General features: G+C 37.0%; 2 protein-coding genes, 2 long non-coding RNA genes and 1 other non-coding gene across 15 annotated transcripts; 2 read left to right on the top strand and 3 right to left on the bottom strand.

Annotated features, from left to right (window-relative positions):
• Nucleotides 1–1,568: 1,568 nt before the first annotated feature.
• On the bottom strand, nucleotides 1,569–17,723 carry LOC119985704 (GDSL esterase/lipase At4g10955-like). Of its 11 annotated transcripts, XM_038830050.1 has the most exons (4): nucleotides 17,411–17,723; nucleotides 16,623–16,696; nucleotides 15,891–16,492; nucleotides 15,575–15,778 (listed from the first exon to the last, which is right to left on the bottom strand). In XM_038830050.1, the coding sequence occupies exons 2-4, from the start codon at nucleotides 16,685–16,687 to the stop codon at nucleotides 15,717–15,719; spliced, it is 729 nt and encodes a 242-aa protein (XP_038685978.1). In that variant the 5' UTR covers nucleotides 16,688–16,696; nucleotides 17,411–17,723; the 3' UTR covers nucleotides 15,575–15,716. The 11 variants fall into 11 exon arrangements, with proteins under 11 accessions (XP_038685970.1, XP_038685973.1, XP_038685977.1 ...); XM_038830042.1 differs by lacking the exons at nucleotides 15,575–15,778; nucleotides 15,891–16,492; nucleotides 16,623–16,696 and adding exons at nucleotides 1,569–2,703; nucleotides 2,832–2,905 and having other exon boundaries at nucleotides 17,411–17,719; XM_038830045.1 differs by lacking the exons at nucleotides 15,575–15,778; nucleotides 15,891–16,492; nucleotides 16,623–16,696 and adding exons at nucleotides 1,569–2,703; nucleotides 2,832–2,905 and having other exon boundaries at nucleotides 17,429–17,719.
• LOC119985710 lies at nucleotides 6,901–8,272 on the bottom strand. Its single transcript, XR_005465130.1, has 3 exons — nucleotides 8,220–8,272; nucleotides 7,885–7,963; nucleotides 6,901–7,618 (listed from the first exon to the last, which is right to left on the bottom strand). It is a non-coding gene; the product is annotated as an uncharacterized LOC119985710 (long non-coding RNA).
• Nucleotides 10,961–11,034, top strand: TRNAM-CAU. The gene has a single exon. It is a non-coding gene; the product is annotated as a tRNA-Met (tRNA).
• LOC119985709 lies at nucleotides 13,499–14,204 on the bottom strand. The gene is made up of 2 exons (XR_005465129.1): nucleotides 13,784–14,204; nucleotides 13,499–13,692 (listed from the first exon to the last, which is right to left on the bottom strand). It is a non-coding gene; the product is annotated as an uncharacterized LOC119985709 (long non-coding RNA).
• A 5,676-nt stretch (nucleotides 17,724–23,399) lies between the features above and the next one.
• Nucleotides 23,400–26,950, top strand: LOC119985705 (protein BOBBER 1-like). Its single transcript, XM_038830051.1, has 7 exons — nucleotides 23,400–23,898; nucleotides 24,995–25,167; nucleotides 25,335–25,383; nucleotides 25,655–25,821; nucleotides 26,199–26,282; nucleotides 26,618–26,659; nucleotides 26,691–26,950. The coding sequence occupies exons 1-6, from the start codon at nucleotides 23,514–23,516 to the stop codon at nucleotides 26,654–26,656; spliced, it is 897 nt and encodes a 298-aa protein (XP_038685979.1). The 5' UTR covers nucleotides 23,400–23,513; the 3' UTR covers nucleotides 26,657–26,659; nucleotides 26,691–26,950.
• The last annotated feature ends 340 nt before the right edge of the window (nucleotides 26,951–27,290 follow it).

The following is a 27,290-nucleotide window of genomic DNA, read 5'->3' as shown; positions in this document are numbered from 1 at the left end:
CTTCAAAAAATGAACGAAGGCCTTTGCCTTCTCCCAATCCTCCTTACATGGTGGCCCCACCCTCTTTGATCCATCCTTATCTTTCTCATTAAAATAACAAAAGAAATAAGCATTTTCTTCCACCATTCTAGCAAACACTTTCTTGTACTTCAAGACACTTTCTCTGAATTGAAATAAGCCTATCGATCAACAAACAAAGAAATCAAGATCTAAATCGACTTCAGAGAGGAGGGCGTCTACAACCAAATATTCAAAACAGTAATCATGGTGAAGCTGCCCAAATTTGGATCTGCAATATACACAGCAAAAAAAATAAAAATAAATGAGAGATTGAACATAAGCATAGAATAGCAGAGCATGGAAAAGAAGAGAGACTCAACACCGATGTTCTTGTTCTGAATCGCAGCTCCGTCCGCCATTGCTGCAGCGTGGAAGAAGCTTTGAGGGCAAAAAGACTGTCTGCTTGTGCCGAATCCGAAGAGAGAGGCATCCGAAGGGTCACCGTCGATAGCGATTAGGGGATTGAGCGATCAGAGGAAGTGATGCCGGGAAGGTCCGCCGACGAATGAATTAGCCCAGCCCATGAGATTACCAAATGGGCTGTAAGGGCCCAATGGATCACAAAGTCATCAAACTAATGGGCTCCCAAAATGGAGATTGTAAGACTCAAGTCATAGACCTATGAGTTAGATGACAAATTTTTTTTTTTTTTTGAGGAGCTCAAGGTGACTACATGAGAATTTTTTTATTATTATTATTATTTTTGTAGGAAGATCTCGATAGGTCTGATTGTTCATCAGAATGACCTTCCTTTAATATTTTTACAAAATTAATGAGACGAAATGTTATGGACACCCCTTGTGAATGTGGTCATTTCTACATGTATCACATCATTTTGAATTTGTAAGAATCGGACCCCTGTGCTTTGGTTTAGTATCATGATTGGTCCCTCCATCTATTAAATGTCATTTGACTAACCATGAATGATAAAACGATTTCGTTTAAAATTAATAAAATTGAAAAACCCAAATAAAACATTATTCACTCAAATCTCCTAAAATTGTATCTTCCTTCCATACAATGAGGTAAATAGATGCACCCTGTGGCTCTCTTTTTTTGTTATCTACGTTTTGGATTTGTCACTCATTTTTGCTTTGCGTTAGTTGCAGGGACAAGCAATTATGCGGGTGTACATTCTGGCTTTTTATTATTGATAGTATTTTTTTTTATACAAAACGACATCATTTCACTTTGGCTTTTGTTTTTAAAAAAATCTCAAAACGGAACCATTTTGGTGTCCGTTAGTCCATGACGGTCAGCTGAACAGAGGGACCAGTCCTAACATGAAATTGATGCACAGAGACCCACACACTATTGCAAATCTCGTTTGAAATACGTCAAAAGCACGCTCAACATCTTTTCGGCTCGATTCTTACAACGTTTTGAAATGTCTAGTCTTATTTCCATTTGCGTCCATGTCAAACACGGACGTCGAAGGGCTGTTGTAGTTAGCTATAGCAAGTTTGGGCGTCAATTTTTTAAAAGAAAACAAAAAAATTATTAGCGTGTAGTATTCACTTAACAATCAAAATATAAATATAGTCTTAACATATCATTGGATTCTTCAAAACCATCAATATACAAATACAGTTTTTTAAAATAAAAATAAATTTATCCAAGGCTGTGTAATAAAACTATATAGCGTGGGCAGCCCCCTTTCATCCATCAAACACCGTTTATATTGAGACTATCATCTAGGTAAACTGGTACCGGATTGACTGTCCTTTAAAGCTAGGATCCCACCATTGCTCAATTCCATGAGGTCTTTTAAAATTTGGGGAATTTTCAAGATTAGTAGTCACAATTGCTGAAGGAATCAAATGCAGATGTTCTCTATCGTCCTTCCCAAATGCAGTTGATAACAAAGCTGTCATGGAATTCTGTGTTGCAAGTCTCTCAAATCTGCCGGCTCCAATGCCATCCATTTTCATTCTGTGCTCGAAATAATCAATATAGGGACAACAAATATAATCGTCCGCATTCACGAATAAGTGAGGAAACCAAGAAGATAATCTAACAAATTCCTCATCTGGATTACAAGTACCCTTTATTGTAATTGCAAGTCCAGCCCTGAGAAAACTGCTTGTGTAGCGAATCACTTTCTTCAACTTGTCGTTATTGATCCTTTCCATCGGCTCAGACAAGAAGGGTGGACTGAAGAGGTAAGTTTCAATACGATGGCCATTTCTGGCCATTTCTTTACCTGCAAGCAATGCAATAGCTGACCCCAGAGAATATCCAGTTAACCAAACATCAGTAGCTGATCCACCAGCTTTCAAAATTATGTTGTGGACAGCCTGCATTGCAAGCTCGAAGCGTGAGGTGTTGTGCAGTCTGTTCTTGATGCACTTGGCGTCCAGCTTGAGATCACACCTTATGGTGTCCAGCTTGAGTAGTGTGCCACGAAACGCGACTACATATTGAGGGGCATTGTGAGTGAAGGACTTGAGTTCATAAATAGCACCACAGATGGAATTGTCTTCAATGTCGACTAGACGGTCAATAAGCTGGAAATTGAAGAAGTCCCACCAAGGAGGAGCTTCAGCTTGAGGCCCATCGCGCTTCTTCTGGCGATCGCGTTCTAGGACTTTCACTCCTTGTATTAAGCTTGCAGCAATGGATCTTCTATGGTCAGGATTATCCCTGCAATAATATAACATGTTAATCAAGCAATCTCTACAAGAATCTGGTGAAAAAAAAGAGACTTTTGTTGGTTCTCAACCCTATTAGAGGACATAACTTCAGCCTTGTCTAAAGCTAGATATTATTACCAGTCTGGCGATTTTAGGTGGAAAGGTCCTGAACGGCTGAAGATTTCTCTCACGTCCTTTTCCATTTATCAGCTCTGCAACAATAACCAAACAATTAAGGTAAACTTTGATATATCATGTGAGAATAATTACAATTAGTGGCGAAACCAAAGAGATAAAGATTTTGGGGGGCTTGGTTAGCTGTGAATCCTGATAATTTATAGGAGGGGCCAAAGATTATCTACTGAAAAGTGACCGGGATCGGGAGTAAATAAATATTTACATTAAATTAAATTACACATCAAAAATTAAAATAGAAAATGTTCATGATAAGGAAAAAATTCAATTAAGTTATGCTAGATAATTTTTAAATGATCTATCGTGTATGAGGGTAACTTCGCTTGCCCTTGCAGCCGATACTAGGATCGAATGAAGGAAGAGGGTTGTGGTAGGTTGATAACTAGCGTAAAACTTTGTCAAACACATTAACATGAGTCTAAATAAGAATATCATTGGAGTGGATTTCCAACGATGTTCTCATAGACTCGTGTAACCGACCCCAAACTTTTGAGATAAACGCTCAGATGATGATGATAATGAACGCGCATGAGGGTGTATCAATTAATAATTATAATTTCTATATTAATCATACATATTATATACTAGGTATTAGAAGATATAAATATTTTTGATAATATATGTGTAAAAGGAAATTTTCAAAAATTCAAGAAGCTAATAGCTAATGAGGAGGAATCCATGTATTTTTTAAAAAATATATATATAATTTATATCATATTATCCTAACCATGAGTGGGAGCGATACCAAAGGGATCTGGAAAACGAACACCAACCACCTTTTCTGTTGTATTCGCAGAGCTTTCTTTGTGGATTCCGGGGAGGTTGAGTGTCAAAAAGCACTCAACCCAACCAACGAACAGCAATTAGAACCGTTATCGCGACTAACGGCCTCTACCTCCCATCTTCGCCATCGTCAACTCCACCGTCCTCCACCGTTGAGAGATCGAAAGCGAGAGAACTTCACTTAATGAGAGAGAGAGAGCTACGAACGGAGAAAAAGAGGGAAGGAGGGGATTGTATATATGGAGAGAGGGAGGGAGAGTACAAGAAAAGAAGCCTGACCTAGTCAAGTAGTCAACATTGCGCGTATGAATTTTAATTTTCTTTATGTAAGAAAATCACTTGCAGTTGCAGTTGTAGTGTCAGGCCCACAAACAATTACCCCGTAGAAGACTTGGAGGCTGACATGGAGTTGATGGATGTGATCATATTTGTTAAATCAATTGCGTATCCAAGCGTCTCCCGTCATTTGTAAAAAGAAGTAAACTTTTTTTTTCTTCTTTTTTTTTGATTTTTGAAAAGGTCAGATGACCTAGATGAATTCATTAGCCCAAATCTGGGCAGCCGAACTGGAGGCCTAAACAAGGCATTCATGCCACCAACAGGTGGATTACAAATCAAAAATTAAGCAACTTATTCAAAGGTAAGCAAATTGCAATAAAGCAAACCAACAAAACCTTTAGTAACTAGAATTTCGCTAGTGATTAACGTCAGGCACACACCTCAACTTCTCTGCCATAACTATTGTCTGAACTTCATTTGGGGCTTCTTCAATCCATACTCTCAAATTGCAACAATTAATGCATTGAAACGACGACACTTTTCATGACCGGGTGTTGGGGTCATAAGTGGCGGCGCTGGAGTGGGACGACACAGTCGCCTAGGGTTTCAAATTTTTGAAAAAAATATTAATTTTTTATTAAATCAAACACAAAAAATAAATTAAAAACTAATAATTCTCTACATATTTTAACTAAAAAACCAATAAAAGAAAACTTTTTGATTTTAAAATAAATAAAAAGGAAAACACGACCCTTTTTTCTAGAACTCGTTCGGGACCCTGTAAACTCAGATACGTCACTAGGATCATTGAAAGTACTGGCAGAGAGATGGGAAAGAATAAAGTGGGTTTATATAATAAATAGGATGGGTGTTTTTAGAAAAACCCATTTTTTTTAATCCAAAGCAATTAATTTATATACTTCGCAAATTTTGTTTGGCTGAATCTATTTCTTTAATATTGTATACTCAGTTTAGTTTGTTTAGATTATTTGTTATAATAGTTGCTTTTTGTCTTGTCTCATTCTTTTATAGGTGCTACATGAAAAAACCCATATTAGTATTTATTTTGAGATTGATTGTAAGCCAATGACATACGTGGTTACTTCAAGAACATAGAATATATATATATATAAATTCTGAAGTGAGGATCCCTCACTTTATTTAAAATGAGTGATCCATTTAAATTGGATTATCAGCAATTTCCACAATTTGTTTTGAAAAATGAGTGTCATAGTGAAGAATTCTATGTTCTCGCATTAATTGAACGTGGGTCCAAGTAGTGTCTTTTCAAACACCTAGTTGACGGGTCTCTTGCGTCACCCAAGAATTAGAGTGGCTAATTATGTGAAATTGGAACGTCATGGAAAAGTTTATTTCAAAAAAAACGTTGGAAAACATGATTATGTGTTTTCCTTTTAGATTATGGTGTTGTTTGAGAGTGCTGTGAGGTGCGGTATGATGTTGTGAGTTATAAAACTGTGATGTTGTGAGGTGAGTTAGAACGCAAAAAGCTGTTTGACGCATCATTTTTAAAATTGCGGTGCTGTGAGATGCGTTTGGCGTATCTAAATTACGGTTATATTAGACGACTAATAATATTAATATAAAATCACTTAAGGTTTACATTGTACATTAATCTAAAATCAAATAATTGACCTAATTTGATTACGTAGGACAATTCAACATATATTATAAGTGTTTGGGAGTATGGTGAGGTGCTGTGAGGTAAAAAGTTGTGGTGCTGTGAGGTGAGTTAGAACGCAAAAGCTGTTTGACGTGTCACAAAAAACTGTGATGCAGTGAGGTTTGTTGCAACTGAACACAGTTGCAACACACTGCGAAACAACACCGTCATGGGTTTAATATTTTATTGTTTGGTTTGAATTAAAAAAAATGGAATGATTGGCAGAATAGACATCCCATAATGTTGGAGAAAAAAGAGATGCAGGAATTAGAAAAATAGTTTGTCACCAAAAAAGTTGGTCTTCCTTTCAAGATAACCAATTCGTGATTTGTGTTTTGTGTATTATTATGAAAGTAAGACCAAAAGCAACAAGCAATATAATAAATTTAGTTATGATAACTGGAACCAAAATTAGAAAAAGAAAACTGCAAACATGGATATATAAACAACAGCCTCGAATAACTCTCGGCTACCAAATTGAGCAAATTTATTTAATTTTCTTTAAATGCAATATATATAACAATATTATACATTATTTGTTGGTAATGTATATTTGTTTAACGATGTAATCTGTTATATAAAATTATTATATAATATTATATTATTATATGTGAAAATTGAAGTGTATATAATGAAGTTACAAAATAATTCAATATTTACGTACAACAGGTCAATATTTTTCACTTAGGTTTTTTTAGTCATTTAACCGATCCACAACTGTACATAAATTTGCACAGATAAAGGAAATGACAAGGATATATATACGTTGACTATATATATGTGTGTGTGTATGTATGTATGAAATTCCCCTCGTATGTGGGATTTTATTTCCAAAATAAAGACCTGGTCAATTACATATATTGCAATCTGACATAGTGGGAGTCAGTTACCTCCTTGTTACTGATTCCTATTAAAAAGAAACAATTTAATTTAAAATAAAACATCAACATCCATTCACACGATTTCCAACAAATAAAAAAAAAAAAAAAAAAAAAACAAACTTCATAAACTAGTCCTATATCATATATTGAGACTATTTAGCTAAACTGGTGCAGGATTGTCTGACCATGAAAGCTAGGATCCCACCACTGCTTAATTCCATGAGCTTTTATAGGATTTGGAAAATCTGCAAGATTAGTAGTCACAATTGCTGAAGGAATCAAATGCAGAGGTTCTCTATTGTCCTTCCCAGTTGCACTTGAGAACAAACCCCTGATCGAATTCTGTGTTGCAAAGTCTCCCAATTGTACGGGCTCCAAAGTCATTCAATTTCTTTAGGACCTCGAAATAAGCAATATATGAACAGCAGATAAGATCGGCCTGATTCACGAATAAGTTAGGAGTCCACGAAGATAATCTAACAAATTCCTCGTCTGGATTAGAAGTACCCTTCTTTGCAATTGCAAGTCCATCCTTGAGAAAACTGCTTGTGAAATGAATCCCTTGCTTCAGCATATCGTTATTGATGATCCTTTCGATCCCAGCAGACAAGAAGGGTGGATTGAAGAGGTAAGCTTCAATAGGATGGTCAATTTTGACCATTTCTTTACCTGCAAGCAATGCAATAGCTGACCCCAGAGAATATCCAGTTAACCAGACATTATTAGCTCCATGTTCAGAAACTGTGCTCTTGACGGTCTGCATTGCAAGCTCGAAGCGTGAGGTTTAGTGGAGATTGTTCAGCACGCACTTGAGGTCCAGCTCTAGATCACGCAACGCAGTGCCCTTCTTGAGTAGTGTGCCACGAAAAGCAACTACATATTTCGGGGCATTGCAAGTGAGGGACTGGAGTTCATAAATAGCACCAAAGATGGAGTTGTCGTCTGGGTCGACTAGACTGTCAACAAGCTTGAAATTGAAGGTGGTCCACCAAGGAGGAGCTTGAAATTGAGGCTCAAGGCGCTTCTTCTTGCGATCGCGTTGTTGGATTTTCACACCCTGTATTAAGCTTGCAAGAATGGATCTTATATGGTCGGGATTTCCCCTGCAATAATATAACCAAATGCTTCTTTCCTGCAACCATGATGCATCTTTCTTTTTTTTTAACAAAAATAACATCTACGAAATGATCGGCAATGCTGCCTAAATTTCTACAATTCTCAGATCACACGCAACCTTTACAAGATTCAGATGAAAAAAGTGAGACTTTCGTTGATTCTTGACCCTATTAGAGTGCTTAATAAAAACTGCATTTTTTGTAATAAGTCACTGCTTTGATGCACAACAGACTTGTCTAAAGCTAGGTCTTACCAGTCCACTGATTTTAGGTGCAAAGGTCCTGAACGGTTGAAGATCTCACGTCCTTTGCCATTTATACACTGAATCACTTCTGCAAGTACCATAACCAAACTGTTAAGATAAACTTAGATATGATACCATGTGAGAATAATTACAATATTCCTCAAGTTCAGCTCCGACATGAGAGCACAAAAATCAAGAAAAGAGAAACCAAGATATGATCATGGGAAATTTGATCAAGAAAAGATAAATCTCTTGGGGAATTTGATCGCAAGATATGAGAATGACCGAGAAGAGAAACCAAAGGAAGAAATATAAGGTTCTGAATCCAGAGGAGTTACACGTACCTACCGCGTTGAAAGGGAAATTAATGGGCTAATTCTTGGCTTTGTCAGTTCTCCGAGAAATCTCTGTTGGAAAAAATGATGGTCATATTAATTGAAAACTCAATAATATTTATTAAATTAAATTTATGGGTAATTAATCATTCTTATAAGGACAATAAATTGAATCAATTAATGTCACCAAGTCAATTTTTGGTTGAATGTAAAAAGACTCTAAAGTGACCATGATAAACATGGTGAACAAAGTGCAATAAGTTTGTGTGTGAATATCACATTGGAAAAATACAATGTGAATGTGGTGTTTATAAGCTCAAGCTTTGAAGTAAGACTTTGGGCCTAAGGGCATCCAAGCTTTTGTAAGTGGGAGAGGCTTCTCATTATGGGCTTTGATTAACACACACGCCGCCACCCGGTCGGTTAGGCTCGATTCCTTTCCGTCACGAGTGGTGGGCTTGTATTAGGCCCTAAACCATATCTTAAATTTTTTGCGCTTTGTTACAAGCTCAACCTGACGCAGTGCGAAAGCTAGAACACTTGAATTCGTTTACGACGAAATCAAGACACTTGGAATCCACCAAGAACAATTGAGAAAACCTCAAGTAATTTTTATTAATAAAACTGAATGTATTGAATTGTAACAATTACAAACGTTTATGAGACTATTTATAGACTGACAAAACAATCAAACTCTAATTGAACTCCTAATTAAACTAGAATTGGAAAATTGGAAACATAAAACGTATAAGAAACTTAATTAACTCTGTTGGACTCTAAAACGATGCCATTTCGATCTTCTTCTAATTCTAAACTTTAGGTCTTTAAAATCAGTCCTCGGAAACATATTATAATAAGGAAACACACAAGGGGATCAACAGTTACGGACGGTCAAAGTTGGAAACTGAAACTTTAAATTCCAAAAAACAGTAACTTCAATTCCGATTTCGATTTGGATTCCTTTGAACATGTTCCAACTTCTCAAGGAACTCTTCCGTAGACCGTTCTACGTCATTCCCCTCCACTTGGAAAGAACTCGACCCTGAGTTATAATTTGACTAAAAAGAGTTGTCTTCACCATGACACTCAAAGAGAGTTGACCTTTTGAAGTCTTCGTGTCCATTGGTTGAATTTGTATTCTTCCATCCCAAAGAAACAAGTATTTCGAATAATACAGTTTGTTTAATGTACTCATGAACTCAACAAATTCCATAAAATTTAGACGACCCAAATTCGTAGTTCTCAACATCAACTCCTTGACAATATCTAATATTGAGGAGCTAATAATGAAATTAGAATCCTCAACCCCAATAAAATCAACAAGTTGCATCTCACACTTTGTTGCCAAATTTATAGAATTTTGGGATTCGTGAATAATTTGGTCTTTAATTGAATCTGCATCTTCTATCACAATAATTTTGTCATTATGGTGCAAAAGTTCGTCTCTAACTTCTTCTTCGATCAAAACTTGACTTGTGAATTCTTCTTTTACTCTCGATAACCTCAACCTGCATTATATTCTTTGAACAATTTTCCAACTCTTTCTTTGTAAAATCACTAGAACATGTATGCTCCTCGGGCTCTTGTGAGATTTGATTAGTTTCAATTCGTTTGGCTAATTGAGAATTTTCTGAATTTTCCTCATACAATATCCCACTTTCATCCAACTTCAAATCATCATCACTAATTGGATAATGTTGTTGGTGTCTACGATAATTTTTCTCAATAAGCTTGCCTCGGCCATCAGGGAGATCTTGTGCCACATCACGAGCATCTACCCTTGCTGCCTGTTGATTATGGCCAGCGTTGACTCTCAATTCGTCAAGCATACGCAGAACTTCGACCATCTGTTCTGTCATATGTTGTCTATGCTCATCAAACGTAGTCTATAGATCATATATCCCTCGACCAGCATCGTTGGGATTTCGATTCCGTTCTGTGATAGACATATCCGACAGGAAAATAACCTGCTCCGATACCACCTGACACTGTGCGGAAGCTAGAACACTTGAATTCGTTCACGACGAAATCAAGACACTTGGAATCCACCAAGAACAATTGAGAAAACCTCAAGTAATTTTTATTAATAAAACTGAATGTATTGAATTGCATCAATTACAAACGTTTATGAGACTATTTATAGACTGACAAAACAATCAAACTCTAATTGAACTCCTAATTAAACTAGAATTGGAAAATTGGAAACATAAAACGTATAGGAAACTTAATTAACTCTGTTGGACTCTAAGACGATGCCATTTCGATCTTCTTCCAAATCTAAACTTTAGGTCTTCAAAATCAGTCCTCGGAAACATATGATAATAAGGAAACACACAAGGGAATCAAACGTTACGGACGGTCAAAGTTGGAAACTGAAACTTTAAATTCCAAAAAACAGCAACTTCAACTCCGATTTTGATTTGGATTCCTTTGAACATGTTCCAACTTCTCAAGGAACTCTTCCGTAGACCGTTCTACGTTACAAACCCATAGAAGAGCAAGCCCATTAACCCAAATAGAATGAACTGTACAGAAGACTTATTATGAAAGATCCCACTGAATTGAATTGGGTCCATGAATCTAAGAAATAGTGAGAATTCTTGATCTCTCTCAATATCTCTCTCAATTCGAAAATCCAGGATTGGAATTGATGTCCTTTCATTGATTCCTCCTAAATTGCATTGATTTATCTGCCGGATTTCATTTCAATTGGAATTTGGTTATTCACCATGTACGAGGATCCCCGCTAAGCATCCATGGCTGAATGGTTAAAGCGCCCAACTCATAATTGGCGAATTCGTAGGTTCAATTCCTACTGGATGCACGCCAATGGGACCCTCCAATAAGTCTCTTGGAATTGGCTCTGTATCAATGGAATCTCATCCATACATAACGAATTGGCGTGGTATATTCATATCATAACATATGAACAGTAAGAACTAGCATTCTTATTCAGACTAGAACTCATAGGGAAGAAAAGAGAAGACTTATTATACTCTTGAACTGGTCTATACAATTGCAACAACACTTGTTGATGGGATGTTATCATCTCAATTTGCTCAAAAATCAGTGATGAATCATATAAATCTTCTAACAATTTCCAAAGAGAATGTAAAGTCATATTAAGCTAAAAAAAAAAGCAAAGAAAAGACATTCATCAACAATCTGGCACACTTCCATCATCATCATCATCATCTATATCTTGCTCCATCGCTTTACTTTGTTCATTTGTTGAACTAATAGTTGTCCCATCTACACCTCTCCTCAGCCAATTTAAATCCTCTTATTCTGTATGGAGCGATTCATCCAATATAGAAAAAACATAAGACTCATTATTTGTATGCCCACCCAAGTCACCACTGGAGGACTCATCTCTCATATCAAAAAGTGGCTCTGGGTTTTATTGGCAAAGGAATAAACCACTCTAAGTCTCTAGGATCTTTGACAAAACCACTTGTTGAGCTTGAGATGCAAATATAAATGGTTCATCACTTAAACGTTCTCCTGTATGTATCATATGAGACAATTTAATCAATTTGAACCCTAATGAATCATTCTTCACTCCTCCACCTTAGGTCACATCAACCCAATCACATTGAAAGAGAATTACTCTAAACTTGTCATAGTAGTTAGTTCAACTATGTTAATCAATGAACCATAATATATAACATCACCCAGCACATGGCCTGAGTCACTAGTACTTGCATACCTTTGTGTTTTTGCCACAACCATAACTCCACTATTTTGGGTAGTCATATTCATCTCATACTCCTTAGTTCGAAATCTATAACCATTATTCATATCAACGGCTTTGAAACTCCTTGCAATATGATTTGGACCCCGACCAAGTGCATTAATATCACGAGAATAACTATCAGAATCCTTAACCTATGACATGAAAATCATAATTCAAGTTAAGATTGCATACTAATGAAAACAGGGGTTTAAAAATCTAAAAAAATAATCTTATCTTATCACTAAACTATTCATGAAAGCTTTCACTGTGTAACTTATCTATCTCATGTTGAGTTAGACGCCTTCGCCTATTAGTTCCCTTGATCATACTGATATGTTCTTTGAACACGCAAAATAATAGATAAATTCTGCTCCATTATTTTGTATAAAAATATGCATAGACACTGATATTGTTACTTACTTTCTGAAAGCTTCTACTTCTTGGCAATCACAGTTAAAAAGCACATAACGATGTGTTTGGATCCACATTTTTTCATCCATCAAGAAACCTTGGAAATTTGTCAGGAAAGAATCCAAAGTCAGGACGAAAGTTAAAATCTGTCTGATCGGGAAGAGTATACATTGAAGCACCGTATAAATCTTTGAAAGCAACTCTTGGCATATACCATTCCTAAAGAAAGATAGCTCACTTCCCGCATATAAGTCAGCCAATTACAATCATAAACCATTAATAATAAACGACTTATAGTTGTCCAATACAAAGTTTAGTAGGATTTTAATAACAGCCATTGCAATGCATAAGTACCTACTGTGATTTGGGTATATATGAATGTATATTTGTATGTATGTATGCATTATGATGGAGCACTTCAATAACATGTACACGTAACGCATGAAGAGGATGATGAAGTATGAACCTTTAGATGTCTTGTGACTTTAAAAATGGTGAGAACAATACATGTGCCGGAGAGCTTTAATTTATCGAACTTATGGTTCAAGATAAAGCTTACAGATATAGAAAGAATATAAGTACACTTCAGACAAATTGCCATGCAGAATTCCATACACTCATTTTCTTACTTCGATGGGGTCCATGAGGCTATCTATTTTCATTTGCAAGCAAGGTTTCTGTGCTAGTTGTGTGTGTGACCTTTTAACAGTCTCTGAGCAACAGAAAGGTACCACATTATTTCACGGCTCTTGAAAACTCCAAGGTCTCTGTAAAGAAAAATGAAGATAAGGATGAACCCACGTATGAACTTGTGATGGGTGAGTCTATGATTGGTGACTGATAGGCCATGAGCAACATAACTTGGAACGGACAGTCTCCAATAAGTTTCTCACCTGTGTCTTGGAGACCACTGTCGTCAGTGGCAAAAATGAGAATCAAGATCAACAACACAATCTGACTTTGCAGAATAGTATGTATATATATATATATAATTGTTCTTGATCAGAGAATGGAGCCATGGAGATGCAAAGCAAGCGCACTACCATTTGAGCTCCACCCCCATAGCCATGATGGTCAACTAAAAACTATAATAAAGCTCGCTCTAATCAACAATATACAGCCTAGATATATACAAGAGAGCTTTACCTAATTATAATTAGGCATAGAGATCATAAGTAGTAATGTGCATTTCGCTTACAAATGAAGAATCTGAATTGAAATAAGCCTATCGATCAACAAACAAAGAAATCAAGATCTAAATCGACTTCAGAGACGAGGGCGTCTACAACCAAATATTCAAAACAGTAGTCATGGTGAAGCTGCCCAAATTTGGATCTGCAATATACACAGCAAAAAAAATAAAAATAAATGAGAGATTGTACATAAGCATAGAATAGCAGAGCATGGAAAAGAAGAGAGACTCAACACCGATGTTCTTGTCCTGAATCGCAGCTCCGTCAGCCATTGCTGCAGCGTGGAAGAAGCTTTGAGGGCAAAAAGACTGTCTGCTTGTGCCGAATCCAAGAAAAGAGGCATCCGAAGGGTCACCGTCGATAGCGATTAGGGGATTGAGCAATCAGAGGAAGTGATGACGGGAAGGTCCGCCGACGAATGAATTAGCCCAGCCCATGAGATTACCAAATGGGCTGTAAGGGCCCAATGGATCACAAGGTCATCAAACTAATGGGCTCCCAAAATGGAGATTGTAAGACTCAAGTCATAGACCTATGAGTTAGATGACATTTTTTTTTTTTTTGAGGAGCTCAAGGCGACTACATGAGAATTTTATTATTATTATTATTATTCTTGTAGGAAGATCTCGATAGGTCTGATTGTTCATCAGAATGACCTTCCTTTAATATTTTTACAAAATTAATGAGGCGAAATGTTATGGACACCCCTTGTGAATGTGGTCATTTCTACATGTATCACATCATTTTGAATTTGTAAGAATCGGACCCCTGTGCTTTGGTTTAGTATCATGATTGGTCCCTCCATCTATTAAATGTCATTTGACTAACCGTGAATGATAAAACGATTTCGTTTAAAATTAATAAAATTGAAAAACCCATATAAAACATTATTCACTCAAATCTCCTAAAATTGTATCTTCCTTCCATACAATGAGGTAAATAGATGCACCCTGTGGCTCTCTTTTTTTGTTATCTACGTTTTGGATTTGTCACTCGTTTTTGCTTTGCATTAGTTGCAGGGACAACATTAGCGCAATTATGCGGGTGCACCTTCTGGCCTTTTATTATTGATAGTATTTTTTTTTACGCAAAACGACATCATTTCACTTTGGCTTTTGTTTTAAAAAAAATATCAAAACGAAGCCATTTTGGTGTCCATTAGTTAATAACGATCATCGGGAGTCGTAACATGAAATCGATGCACAGGGGCCCACACACTATTGCAAATCTCGCTTGAAACACGTCAAAAACACACTCAACATCTTTTTGGCCCGATTCTTACGTCGTTTTGAAATGTTTAGTCTTATTTGTCTGTGGCATAGGGATTGTCTTCCCTAAAAGTTGTCCACGACTGATGATGGTTACACCATCATCAGTTGCAATAACACCTGTTCATGGGATGATGGTTACACCATTAAGGGTCAGTTGCAACAGCCCAAGATATGGGTTGGTTGCAAGCCAGAAAAATCGGTGATGGTTACTGTTTTTTTTTTCGTGGTTGTTGGTTGCACATCCTCCTATATAAGAATGACTTGCAACAAGCTCAAACGCACGAAATTATTCGTCTGTGGCATAGGGATTGTCTTCACAAAAAGTTGTCCACGACTGATGAAAGTACTCTTAGGCATATCCCATTGGATTTCTTGTTGGGACTAACCAGTGTCATTAAATAGAGGCCCAACAATAGAGGAAAATTTCCATTTGCCTACATGTCAAATACGGACGTCGAAGGACTGTTGTAGTCGGCTGTAGCAAGTTTGGGCGTCAATTTTTTAAAAGGAAACAAAAAAAATTATTAGTGTGTAGTATTCACTTAGCGATCAAAATACAAATATAGTCTTAATATATCATTGAATTCTTAAAAACCATCAATATACAAATACAGTTTTTTAAAATTAAAAATAAATTTATTCAAGGCTGTGTAATAAAACTATATAGCGTGGGCAGCCCCCTTTCATCCATCAAACACCGTTTATATTGAGACTATCATCTAGGTAAACTGGTGCCGGATTGACTGTCCTTTAAAGTTAGGATCCCACCATTCCTCAATTCCATGAGGTCTTTTAAAATTTGGGGAATTTTCAAGATTTCTAGTCACATTTGCTGAAGGAATTAAATGCAGAGGTTTGGAGCCCTTCCCAAATGCACTTGATAACAAAAAACCTGTCACGGAATTCTGTGTTGCAAGTCTCTCAATTCTGCCGGCTCCAATGTCATCCATTTTCGTTCTGTGCTCGAAATAATCAATATAGGGACAACAGATAAGATCGGCCTGATTCACGAATAAGTGAGGAAACCAAGAAGATAATCTAACAAATTCCTCATATGGATTACAAGTACCCATTATTGTAATTGCAAGTCCAGCCTTGAGAAAACTTCTTGTGTAGCGAACCACTTTCTTCAGCTTGTCGTTAATATGGAAGATCCTGTCAATGATCGTAGCAGACAAGAAGGGTGGATTGAAGAGGTAAGTTTCAATAGGATGGCCAATTTTGACCATTTCTTTACCTGCAAGCAATGCAATTGCTGACCCCAGAGAATATCCAGTTAACCAGACATTATTAGCTCCATGTTTGAAAACCATGTCCTTGACAGCTTGCATCGCAACCTCGAAGCGTGAGGTGTTGTGCAGTCTGTTCTTGATGCACTTGGCATCCAGCTTGAGATCACACCTTATGGTGTCCAGCTTGAGTAGTGTGCCACGAAAGGCAACTACATATTGCGGGGCATTCTTAGTGAAGGACTTGAGTTCATAAACAGCACCAAAGATGGAATTGTCGTCAATGTCGACTAGACGGTCAATAAGCTTGAACTTGAAGAAGTTCCACCAAGGAGGAGCTTCAGCTTGAGGCCCATGGCGCTTCTTCTGGCGATCGCGTTCTAGGACTTTCACTCCTTGTACTAAGCTGGCAGCAATGGATCTTCTATGGTCAGGATCATCCCTGCAATAATATAACATGTTAATCAAGCAATCTTTACAAGAATCTGGTGAAAAAAAAAAAGAGAGACTTTTGTTGGTTCTCGACCCTATTAGAGTACTTAATTTCAGCCTTGTTTAAAGCTAGGTATTACCAGTCGACTGATGTTAGGTGGCAAGGTCCTGAACGGCTGAAGATTTCTCTCACTCCCTTTTCCATTTATCAGTTCTGCAACAATAACCAAACAATTAAGATAAACTTTGATATATCATGTGAGAATAATTGCAATTAATGGCGAAACCAAAGAGATAAGATTTTTGGGGCCTTGGTTAGCTGTGGATCCTGATAATTTATAGAAGCGGCCCAAGTTTGACAGGATGTTGCCCCTGAATTTTTTTAGTAAGTAAATATTTAGATTGTCATTAGATTATACATCAAAAATTAAAACATAAAATGCTCAAGATAAGAAAAAAAAATCAGTTAAGTTATGTTGGACAATTTTTAAATGATCTATCGTGTATGAGGGTAACTAAGCAGTCTCCGCCTGCACTTACAAACGGTACTAGGCCCGGATGAAGGAAGAGGGTTGTGATAGGTTGACAACTAGCATAAAACTTTGTCAAACATATTAACATGAGTCTAAATAAGAATATTGTTAGAGTGGATTTCCGATGATGTTCTCATAGACTCGTGTAACCGACTCCAAACTTTTGAGATAAAGACTCAGATGACAATGATAATGAACGTGTTTGAGGGGGTATCAATTAATAATCATAATTTCTATATTAATCATACATATTATATACTAGTTATTAGAAGATATAAATATTTTTGATAATATATATGTGTAAAAGGAAATTTTGAAAAATTCAAGAAGCTTGTAAGTAGAAATACATGTTTTTTTTAAAAAAATATATATAATTTATATCATATTTTCCTAACCATGAGTGGGAGTGATACCAAAGGGATCTGGAAAACGAACACCAACCGCCTTTTCTGTTGTATTCGCAGAGCTTTCTTTGTGGATTCCGGTGAGGTTGAGTGTCAGAAAACACTCAACCCAACCAACGAACAGTAATTAGAACCGTTATCGCGACAAACGGCCTCTACCTCCCATCTTCGCCATCGTCAACTCCACCGTCCTCCACCGTTGAGAGATCGAAAGCGAGAGAACTTCACTTAATGAGAGAGAGAGAGCTACGAAAGGAGAAAAAGAGAGAGGGAGGGGATTATATAGAGAGAGGGAGGGAGAGTACAAGAAAAGAAGGTTGCCCTAGTCAAGTAGTAATTTAATAATTTTACTTTCTTTATGTAAGAAAATCACTTGCAGTTGCAGTTGTAGTGTCAAGCCCACAAACAATTACCCGTAGAAGACTTGGAGGCTGACATGGATTGATGGATGTGATCACATTTGTTAAATCAATTGCGTATCCAAGCGTCTCTCTTCATTTGTTAAAAGAAAAAGTAGTTAACGTTGACTGCAATCATGAATGGATTGAAACGACAGCACTTTTTATGTCCGGGTGTTGGGTCATAAGTGGCGGCCCTGGGTGGGGCGACCAGGGTTTAATTTTTTGGGAAAAATATTAATTTAAACATAAAAAATAATTAAAAACTAGTATTTCTCTTCATAAAACACGGTCCCTTTTCTAGAGCTCGTTCGGGGTCCTTGTAGACTCAGCTATGTCACTGGGGTCATTGACAATACGAGCAGAGAGATAGAAAAGAATAAAGTGGGTTTATATAGTAAATAGGATGGGTGTTTTTAGAAAAACCTTTTTTTTAATCCAAAGCAATTAATTTATATACTTCTCGGATTTTGTTTGGCTGAATCTATATCTTTAATATTGTATACTCAGTTTAGTTTGTTTAGATTATTTGTTATAATAGTTGTTTTTTGTCTTGTCTCATTCTTTTATAGGGGCTACATGAAAAACCCATATTAGTATTTATTTTGATATTGATTGTAAGCCAATGACATACGTGGTTACTTCAAGAACATAGAATATATATATATATTATAAATAAAAGTTGGATTATCAGCAATTTCTACAATTTGCTTTGAAAAATGCGTGTCATAGCGAAGAATTCTATGTTCTCGCATTAATTGAACGTGGGTCCAAGTAGTGTCTTTTCAAACACCTAGGTCCTTTTTGGGAGTGTTGTCAACTATTGTGAGGTGTTGTGCGATGTTGGAACGCAAAAAACTGTTTGACGCATCACTTTTAAAACTGTGGTGCGATGCTGTGAGATGCGTTTGGCCTATCTAAATTACGGTTATAGTAGATGACTAATAATATTAATATAAAATCACTTAACGTTTACATTGTACATTAATCTAAAATGAAATAATTGACCTAATTTGATTACGTAGGACAATTCAACATATATTATAAGCCTTTGGGAGTGCTGTAGTGTGGTGAGGTGCTCTGAGGTAAAAAGCTGTGGTGTTGTGAGGTGAGTTGGAATGCAAAAGATGTTTGACGTGTCACAAAAAACTGTGGTGCTGTGAGGTGCGGTGCATCTGAACACAGTTGAAACACACTGCCAAACATATACCTAGTTGACAGGTCTATTGCGTCACCCAAGAATTAGAGTGGCTAATTATGTGAAATTGGACTTTAGTGACTAATTATGTGATATTAGGTGTCCGTTTGGGTGTGCTGTGAACTGCTGTGCGGTATTGTGAGGTCTAAAACTGTGGTGTTGTGAGGTCAAAACTGTTGTGCTGTGAGGTTAGTTCAAATGCGAAGTTGTTTGGCGCATCACTTTTAAAATTGTGGTGTGGTGATGTGAGGTGTGTTTGACGTATATAAATTAAGATTATATTAGATAACTAATAATATTAATATAAAATCACTTAACGTTTACATTGTACATTAATCTAAAATAAAATAATTGACCTAATTTGATTACGTGAGACAATTCAACATATATTGTACCCGTTTGGGAGTGCTGTGAAGTGAGGTGAGGTATTGCGAGGTAAAAAATTATGGTATTGTGAGGTGAGTTCTGCTGACAAAAAGTGTTTGGCGTGTCACAAAAAACTGTGGTGCTGTGAGGTGAGGTACACCTAAACGCAGTACAAACACACTGTCAAACATGTACTAGGATTTGCGTAATAGCGTGGCTATGTGATATCGTCACCCCAAGAATTAGAGTGGGTAATTATGTGAAAATGGACTAGAGTGGGTAATTATGTTGATATTAGGATTTGCGTGGTTATGTGATATCGGAGTGGCAAAGCATTGTCCAATCTGGATGAGCTAATTTGTTCGATCTAGATTGAACTAAGTTTGGACGTTATATGTCCGAAATCTGAGTCTAAATACAGAGTTTTTGTTCCATTTAAAACCTGGTCCGAATCCAAACATAGAAATCTTATCTTGTTTACTTGTCCGGATCCTAACTCAGATTGGATTATTTTTTGGTTTACTTGTCTGAATTTAAATCAATTTAGGTTTGGTCAATTAAGTATATCCAAAATCCAATTAGCGTTACGGGCCTGAACGGTTGAAGATTTCTCTCACGTCCTTTCCCATTTATCCGCTGAATCAGTTCTGCAACAATAACCAAACTGTTAAGATAAACTTAGATATGGTTGAGGAGTGGAAGAGGAAATGAAGTCGCATACAGAGAATGCATGCAAAAGCTTACAGAAACTGTGACAGAGCGAGAGAGCTTAAGTTAGTGTGAGAGAGAGACTTTGAACGGTGAAGTAGAGAGAAATAGAGAGAAGACTGTTGTAAATCCACACCCTCATACACACCAACAATATTCCACACCCCCATACACACCAATAATATTGTCCGCTTGTAAATCCACACCCTCATACACACCAACAATATTCCACACCCCCATACACACCAACAATATTGTCCGCTTTGGGTTGTCCGGTTCTCATGGATACATCGAGCCCACACGGCTTTGTTTCTCCTTAGTTCCAAGGAGGTGGGTTAGGCCCAACCCACCCAAGCCTAGGAAAAAGCCTTGTTAGTGATAAGAGGTGGGCTTAGCACTTATAAAGAGCATAGTCACCACATCTTTAACCGATGTGGGACTTTTACAAAGTCAAGAGCTGGATAGAGGAGGGGAACGTGAACTGGGCACTATTGGATCCAGTACTGGTACCCACACGAAATGAACAATAGTCATATGAGCCATTCGTTTCTTTAGGCAGCCATCCAAATTAATGCTACTGACGATCGATGCTTGACCCAATCACCTACGTTTTGCTTGACCAGAGCCAGCTGCAGCTACGTATTTAGCGACCCTAATCTCATAATCATGTTTAATTTCCAAGAAATTAAGTTGTTGTTGGTGGTGTGAACACCCACACCACATAGGACCACAATCCGAAGTAGTTGTTGTCGACTGTTGCGTCTTCAAAATCAAGGCAAAATAGGTATTTCCTGCACTAATACTTGGGGCCCAAAGTATTACTTCGTGACAATTGCCCAAGCAGCAAATGTATTAAAAGACGGTGACAATCCCATGTGGAATGATCAAAAACAATGTCTATCATGTGAGGTATTATTATGGAGAGATAAGGAGATGACTTGGAGGGATAAGGTGTTATTACCTCACATGATTAATTCAAGCGATCGTATGGAGAGATAAGGTGATTATCAGTTTGTTGAAATGTATTGAATAATGAGTTGGCTCAAGTAAGACTTGCTCAAAGAACAAGACTGGTCCCGTGCTATCATCATCAACTAATGAAGACTGGTAGACTTGTTCTTATCATGATCAACAAACACATGTGTTCATCCATGGGAAGATTATTACCACCGTAGGTTATGAACAAATATTATCACTGTTGATAAGAATAAAGTCTTGTAAAAGTACTAAGTGGTTGAGGCTCTTGTCGTATAAGTAAGCTTGTGTTTAACGTGTAAGACTTAACAAAAGAAGCATCAATAAAGTTCTCTTGGCATTATTTCATATCAGTGTTTGAATTTTATCTGTATTGACAATTCAAACGAAGCTAATTCTATGCTAAATGGAGAATCGAATTGGTTGTTTGTTTATCAACTAAAATGAAACATATATGAAATTAAACAATTAACTAAGCAATTAACAAGTGACCTAAGCAAACAATCAATCGGACAAATTCCAAATAATTAATTCAAGAGTTCAAAATCACCTATCCAATTCCACTCCTTTGATTCATTAATCTTAAAACCGTAACCTCCAAAAACGAGGCAAAAACCTAAATCCTACTCTTTTATACTCTCTAAGACCTCTATGCCGTTTTTCTAACAAGCTTTTGTCGTGAAAGTACACGTAACATAATGGGATTATCATAATACCATCTATTCATTAGGCCAAACAAAAATACATGTAAAAAGTAAAAACTTGATTCAATTAGGTTCATACAAGGTCAAAATGTATGAATTCAGGAGACTCTGAGCTCAATTCCCATTAAGAACAATATTCATGCTATCACGCGCTGAGTTTTTAACCTTATTTATCCTGTCGTCAAGTGTGAAACTTCTGTGCATGCCGACCTGATAAGAAAGAGAATAGTTTCATACTCCCAATCGGGAGCAATCAGATGCCCACTTTGGAGTTACCATATATGGACTATGGAGTAGAGTTAGATCAGCTTAAATGGATTGGGTTATTATTTGGGCTCTTTTAGGTTTGTAAATTGACAGGCCCATAAGCCCAAATGAATGAAAAGGTTTACTGTGGGACGTTGTTGGCCCATTAGAAGCAGATTGGTATTTGAAGGTCTAGAGAACCGACGCGACGCCTCCTGTAAAATTCGTTATCCAGCTGTCTCTCTCTGGGTTTCTCCTCTGTGTGTGGTGTTCTGTATCCGACTTCTCTTGTCTGGTGACTCGGAAGGAAAGAAAAAAAAGTAAAAAACCTGATGAGTATTTCCACTGAGTTGAATTGGTTGTGGATATTTGGCTGAATGAGCTCCCATCCATGCCTTTATTAGGTACTGTCTCCCCACTTTTCGCTTAAAGAACGATACTTGTTTGTGAAAATGCCTAGCTCTACTGTTGCATTGCTGAATTTGTGGTTCTTTGTTGCTTACACTTCATTTTGTTTGGGCAGATATTCAGCCTGCTTTGCATAAACATCTGGGTCTGCTCGGGAATCAATCTCTGATTCACGCTGGGGATGCCAAATTTTGAACCAAGAGACCAAATTTTGACTGGCGTAGAAGTGTCTCAACAAATTGGGGATTACTGATTATAGAACCCCAAGAACTGCAACAGATACCTCAATGAATCATAAAGGTATTGGGCAGGCAGCCTCGTAACATAAGAATGTTGAAGAAAATCGCCTCAGGGAGAGTTGGTATATTAGTGATCTTAGTCACCTTTATCTTCTTTTCGTAGCCAGCATTAATATTTGACTTCCTCTTTAACTTCAGAAATAAATAAAGACAATGCGTAAACAAATTAACAATTTATGATCAAATGACTGAGATTTTATAAACGAAACGAGTAATAGATCGAGATAGTTGCTGTCAAAAAATTAAATCCAAAACAAACTTTGGCAGATGTTGAGTTCCAATACTTGACAAGAGGACACCACTGACTGGGATTAAAATTCTTGGGTACATTCTATTTCTTAGTAATTCTCTGTTTGTTGCCTTCAATTTACTTTTCCACGCCCTCCAGATTTTTTTAGAACGAGTTGAGATGATTGATGTTTTCTTTAGATTATATTGATTTTTGTGACTATTTATTGCAGTTAAAAAAACTTACTGAAATATATATAGATAATAAGTGGATTCGATTTGGTGATTTAAATTTAATAGACTAAGAATGCCAATAGTTGATTGAAAATGATAACAATTCATCTAAATTATTAAAAATTTAAAAAGCTAACATGTAATTACATGACAACTCAGGGAGTTTTTAGTAAATCAAGGGACTGTTCGAGTCTATAGAAATAATAGAATACTCTATTGAGATGCTGCAGTTTCCACATACATCATACGAACCCTCGTTTTACTGAGCGAGCACCTTCAGACCGATCCAACTCACCGAGTCAACGACCCTCGTTGAGTTTAGTGTTTACTATGGCGATAATTTCCGATATCGAAGAAGAACAAAACGATCAAAGGCCGTCCGCCTCCTCCTCCTCTTCCTCGTCGTTGGAGCCGAAGGAGTTTAGCGCGACATTGGATCCTGCCAACCCTATAGGGTTCGTGGAGAAGGCTGTCGAGTTCCTAGCGAAAGAGAGTGACTTCCTGGGAAAGGATTCGTCGGAGAGGGAGATTGCCTCAGTCGTGAAGGCAGCCAAGGAGAAGGTAGCGAAGAGGAAGAAGGCGGAGGAAGAAACGAGGAAGGCGGCGGAGAAGAAGCTCAAGGAGGAGCAAGTTAAGGAAGAGAAGAAGGTGGAAATCAAGGGGAAACCAATGGAAGTGGACGAGGATAAGGCGGAAGAGAAGAGTGGCAAGAGAGGTAATTCAAATTTTTGTTCTTTTTGGTCTATTATTTGTTGATTATCGTTTTAGTTGAGTTGTTTGTTTGATTCTTTGTTTTCTTGCTTTGAAATCGAGGGAAAGAAATGGAATTAAATTTAGAGTTCTTGAACGAGGGAGTTCGTATTGTTTTGATCTGTTTAGTACTGGGAGCGTTTTAGGTTTATGTTACTGATTTTCCCGGTGCGAGAGAGATGGAATTCAAAAGGGGAATTTGATTCTTTTTGAGTATTAAAGTATGAGACAATCATGAAATGAAGAAGTTTTGTACAAGGTTACCTCCTTGATGCTCTTTCCTCCTTGATAATCATTTTGACGTGTGTTGATTTGGAATTAGATTACTGCTTCTAGAATTGTGTTCTAGAGTAACCGAAAGTCGTTAGAATGAGAGGATTGCAATTGTGAGAAAAATACTCTTTTTGGTTCATAGGTTTACTTATCCACCCAGCTGGATTGAATATTGTGTGCTATCTCCGTAGCTGAAAAATCGATTCATTTTCTTATGAAATAATTTGAAAGCCTTTGACACACTAGTTTCAATCGTATTTCTGTCTGTGTTCTTTGGTTTCTTTTGTCCTGCTTCCTATTTCTGTGCCATTTATGTTGTGATTTACTTTTCTGTTGCTGTATTTTTCAAGTTAGAAATAAAGTTTTATTATGGAGCTAAGACACATTTATAATTAAGAAAAATTCCAATTACCACCTGAAATCAGGGTTGTATGAGGAATTAGGCATTCTTGTTTTATAACTTCTTTTGCCCTTGTGATTAATTGGATGATGCGAGATATTTCATACAAGTCTGTCGGCAGCAGGGGAGCTATTTTCCATGTTCATTAATCCTAGAGATCTAATTATCTAAATCTTGCTTATATGGGTCCTATGTCTTGCATTTGATAGTAACGTGCCAAAGAGTTCACATGTTTCTATGTGACGGTTTAATGCTGTGTCGATTCTTTTGATTTCTCATGTCTTCTGTTTATTATGGTCAATTTTATTTGCAACCTTGCATCGGATTTGGTCGTTGTGATGAACCAACATTATAACCTTTGATTCCCTGCATGTGGTCACTTGGACAGTTCCAAACAAGGGCAATGGCCTTGATCTGGAGAAATATTCCTGGACACAGACCTTGCAAGAGGTTAATGTACAAGTACCAGTTCCCAGTGGAACTAAATCTAGGCTCGTTGTGTGTGATATGAAAAAGAATCATCTAAAAGTGGGTCTCAAGGGTCAGCCTCCAATAATTGATGTAAGTTTTTTTTTCCTCATATGCTTGTTCAATTTTGGAGTATAACTTATTTTGCAGTTTACATATTTGAATGTATACTTTACATTGCGATATATTGATTTCTCATTTCTATATTATAGCTATTTGAACCTTTTCTGACTCTTATATTGTGTGCCTCCAAATTACAGGGGCCACTTTTTGAGTCTATCAAGATTGATGATTCTTACTGGAGCCTAGGTATGTATTATGAGCACATCCACACTCGTGTTGGCATAATATACATGCAATTGTTTCTGTCTTGTCGAACAGACTTTCAATAATCCTGATAGGCTAAAACAGTTGGGAGGTTCATCCGCAATCCCTAAAAATAATGTTTTAAATCAAGTGATTAGAACAATGAACAATCATTTGAAGGCTTTAGGTCTATTCTCTCTGTTGTTAAGTGCGCTTAACCTAAATGATAGGTTGCTAATCATATCGTAATTGGTAAATCCATACTGTTTTGTAGAGGACCAGAATACAATCTCCGTCTACTTGACCAAGCACAACCAGATGGAATGGTGGAAATCTCTGGTTAAGGGAGATCCTGAGGTTGATACTCAGAAAGTTGAACCTGAGAACAGCAAGTTATCTGACTTGGATCCAGAGACGCGACAGACTGTTGAGAAGATGATGGTAATCTATTGGAACCTTTTTGTTTTATTAAAAAAGAAAGGAAAAGAGATTTCCTTTTTTGTAGTTTTTTTCAATAAAATGGGGTAGTCTTTCCCTAGCTTGTTTACCCTCTCTGTCTCAGACTCATGGCCATCGGGGTCTTTGGTTTCTGTATAGTATTTGTATATGTGATTTTGTTTCATGTTCATCCATGACAGCTTATTGTGGTTTTTATTCATGTAATCTCTACATTATATTTTCAAATTATTTTAATCTTGGGTATGTGGAAAATATTATTGGGAATGTGATTCTATTAGTGGTATTCTTAAAATCAGCAGAGATATCCCGATGCCATTAAAGTGTTAACTGAGACTATAATTCATTGATTTCTTATACAGTTTGATCAGAGGCAGAAGTCTATGGGACTCCCAACCAGTGAAGAGATGCAGAAACAGGATATTCTGAAGAAGTTTATGGCTGAGGTGAGTTGAATTCATATTCTTGAAGGATGCAATTTCAAAATAATTATGAGCCAGTTGTCTTAAGCGCTTCTATTACGTAATTTGAATCTGAACGTTCGGGGTTGATGATATATGAGAGTGATAAAATATTAACTTTTACATGCTTGTGAACGTTATAATATTTGTCAGTAAGAATATTTTTGTTTGAATTAAAAGATAAGTTATTACATAATCCTATAATGAACTATCGAATTTAAAATATATATTTGGCCTCAATGTACATCCTTTTACCATGGAATTGCTGATTTCCTGCTGCTCCGTGAGGAGGCTAATAGTTTGTGTTTGATTTCTTGCAGCATCCAGAGATGGACTTCTCAAGGGCAAAGCTATCATAAGCTGGAATAATTGATGGATGATACAAGGAGGAAGGGTTCTTGGGGTCAAGTCTTGTCGAGTGAAAAACTTTTTGAACTTGGCTTCTGAGAAGCCATGGATGCAAATTTGTTTATATGCAGTCAAATTAGAAAGGTTTTTGGATGAACTGATTTCTTAGACTCGAGTCTTGTGGATCTTGGCCCTGTATGGTGTTTGCTATATTTTGGTTGTCACATACTGTGATTTCACCAAAACTCAGTTCCTTCTATCTTGATATGCATTTCTGTGACTAATCCAGCTGTTTCTTAACTGAAGAGTCGAGCTTTCATCGATGCCTGTTGTTAGCCACCCTCTTATGCATCGACTGTAAAGGCTAGGTTAAAGAGGCCTCTTCCTGGAACCTAGGTGTAGAGAGGTGATGCTGTGTAATGTTATCAACTTTGCCATTTGCCCACTTGGGGGTGTGTAGACTTTTGGTCTACAATCAATTTGTAAGGTCTTCGACAATCATACAAGATCACATTAGTTAGACTGAAATTCTGATGGGCTTTGTTGTAGACGACTACACAAGCTCTTGTGGGTCTTTTGGGCATAGTTTAAGACTCTTATGGGTCTTTTCAGAGTTGGGTTTTACACTCTTGTAGGTCTAGTTAT

The sequence above is a fragment of the Tripterygium wilfordii genome, chromosome 19 (genome assembly GCF_013401445.1).
Source record: "Tripterygium wilfordii isolate XIE 37 chromosome 19, ASM1340144v1, whole genome shotgun sequence".
In the NCBI taxonomy this organism is placed as follows: Eukaryota; Viridiplantae; Streptophyta; class Magnoliopsida; order Celastrales; family Celastraceae; genus Tripterygium; species Tripterygium wilfordii.
The sequence above is the reverse complement of the archived record's forward strand: the minus strand, read 5'-3'. Positions and strand labels throughout refer to the sequence as shown.

Excerpts from the sequence above, each read along its gene's own strand:
- LOC119985704 (XM_038830041.1), bottom strand. The coding sequence starts at position 16,687 with ATGGAAAAGGGAGTGAGAGAAATCTTCAGCCGTTCAGGACCTTGCCAC. Across the intron at positions 16,493-16,622 it reads CACCTAACATCAGTCGACTG|GGATGATCCTGACCATAGAA; the intron begins GTAATACCTAGC and ends ATATTATTGCAG.
- LOC119985705 (XM_038830051.1), top strand. The coding sequence starts at position 23,514 with ATGGCGATAATTTCCGATATCGAAGAAGAACAAAACGATCAAAGGCCG. Across the intron at positions 23,899-24,994 it reads AGAGAAGAGTGGCAAGAGAG|TTCCAAACAAGGGCAATGGC; the intron begins GTAATTCAAATT and ends TCACTTGGACAG. Across the intron at positions 25,384-25,654 it reads TGATTCTTACTGGAGCCTAG|AGGACCAGAATACAATCTCC; the intron begins GTATGTATTATG and ends ACTGTTTTGTAG.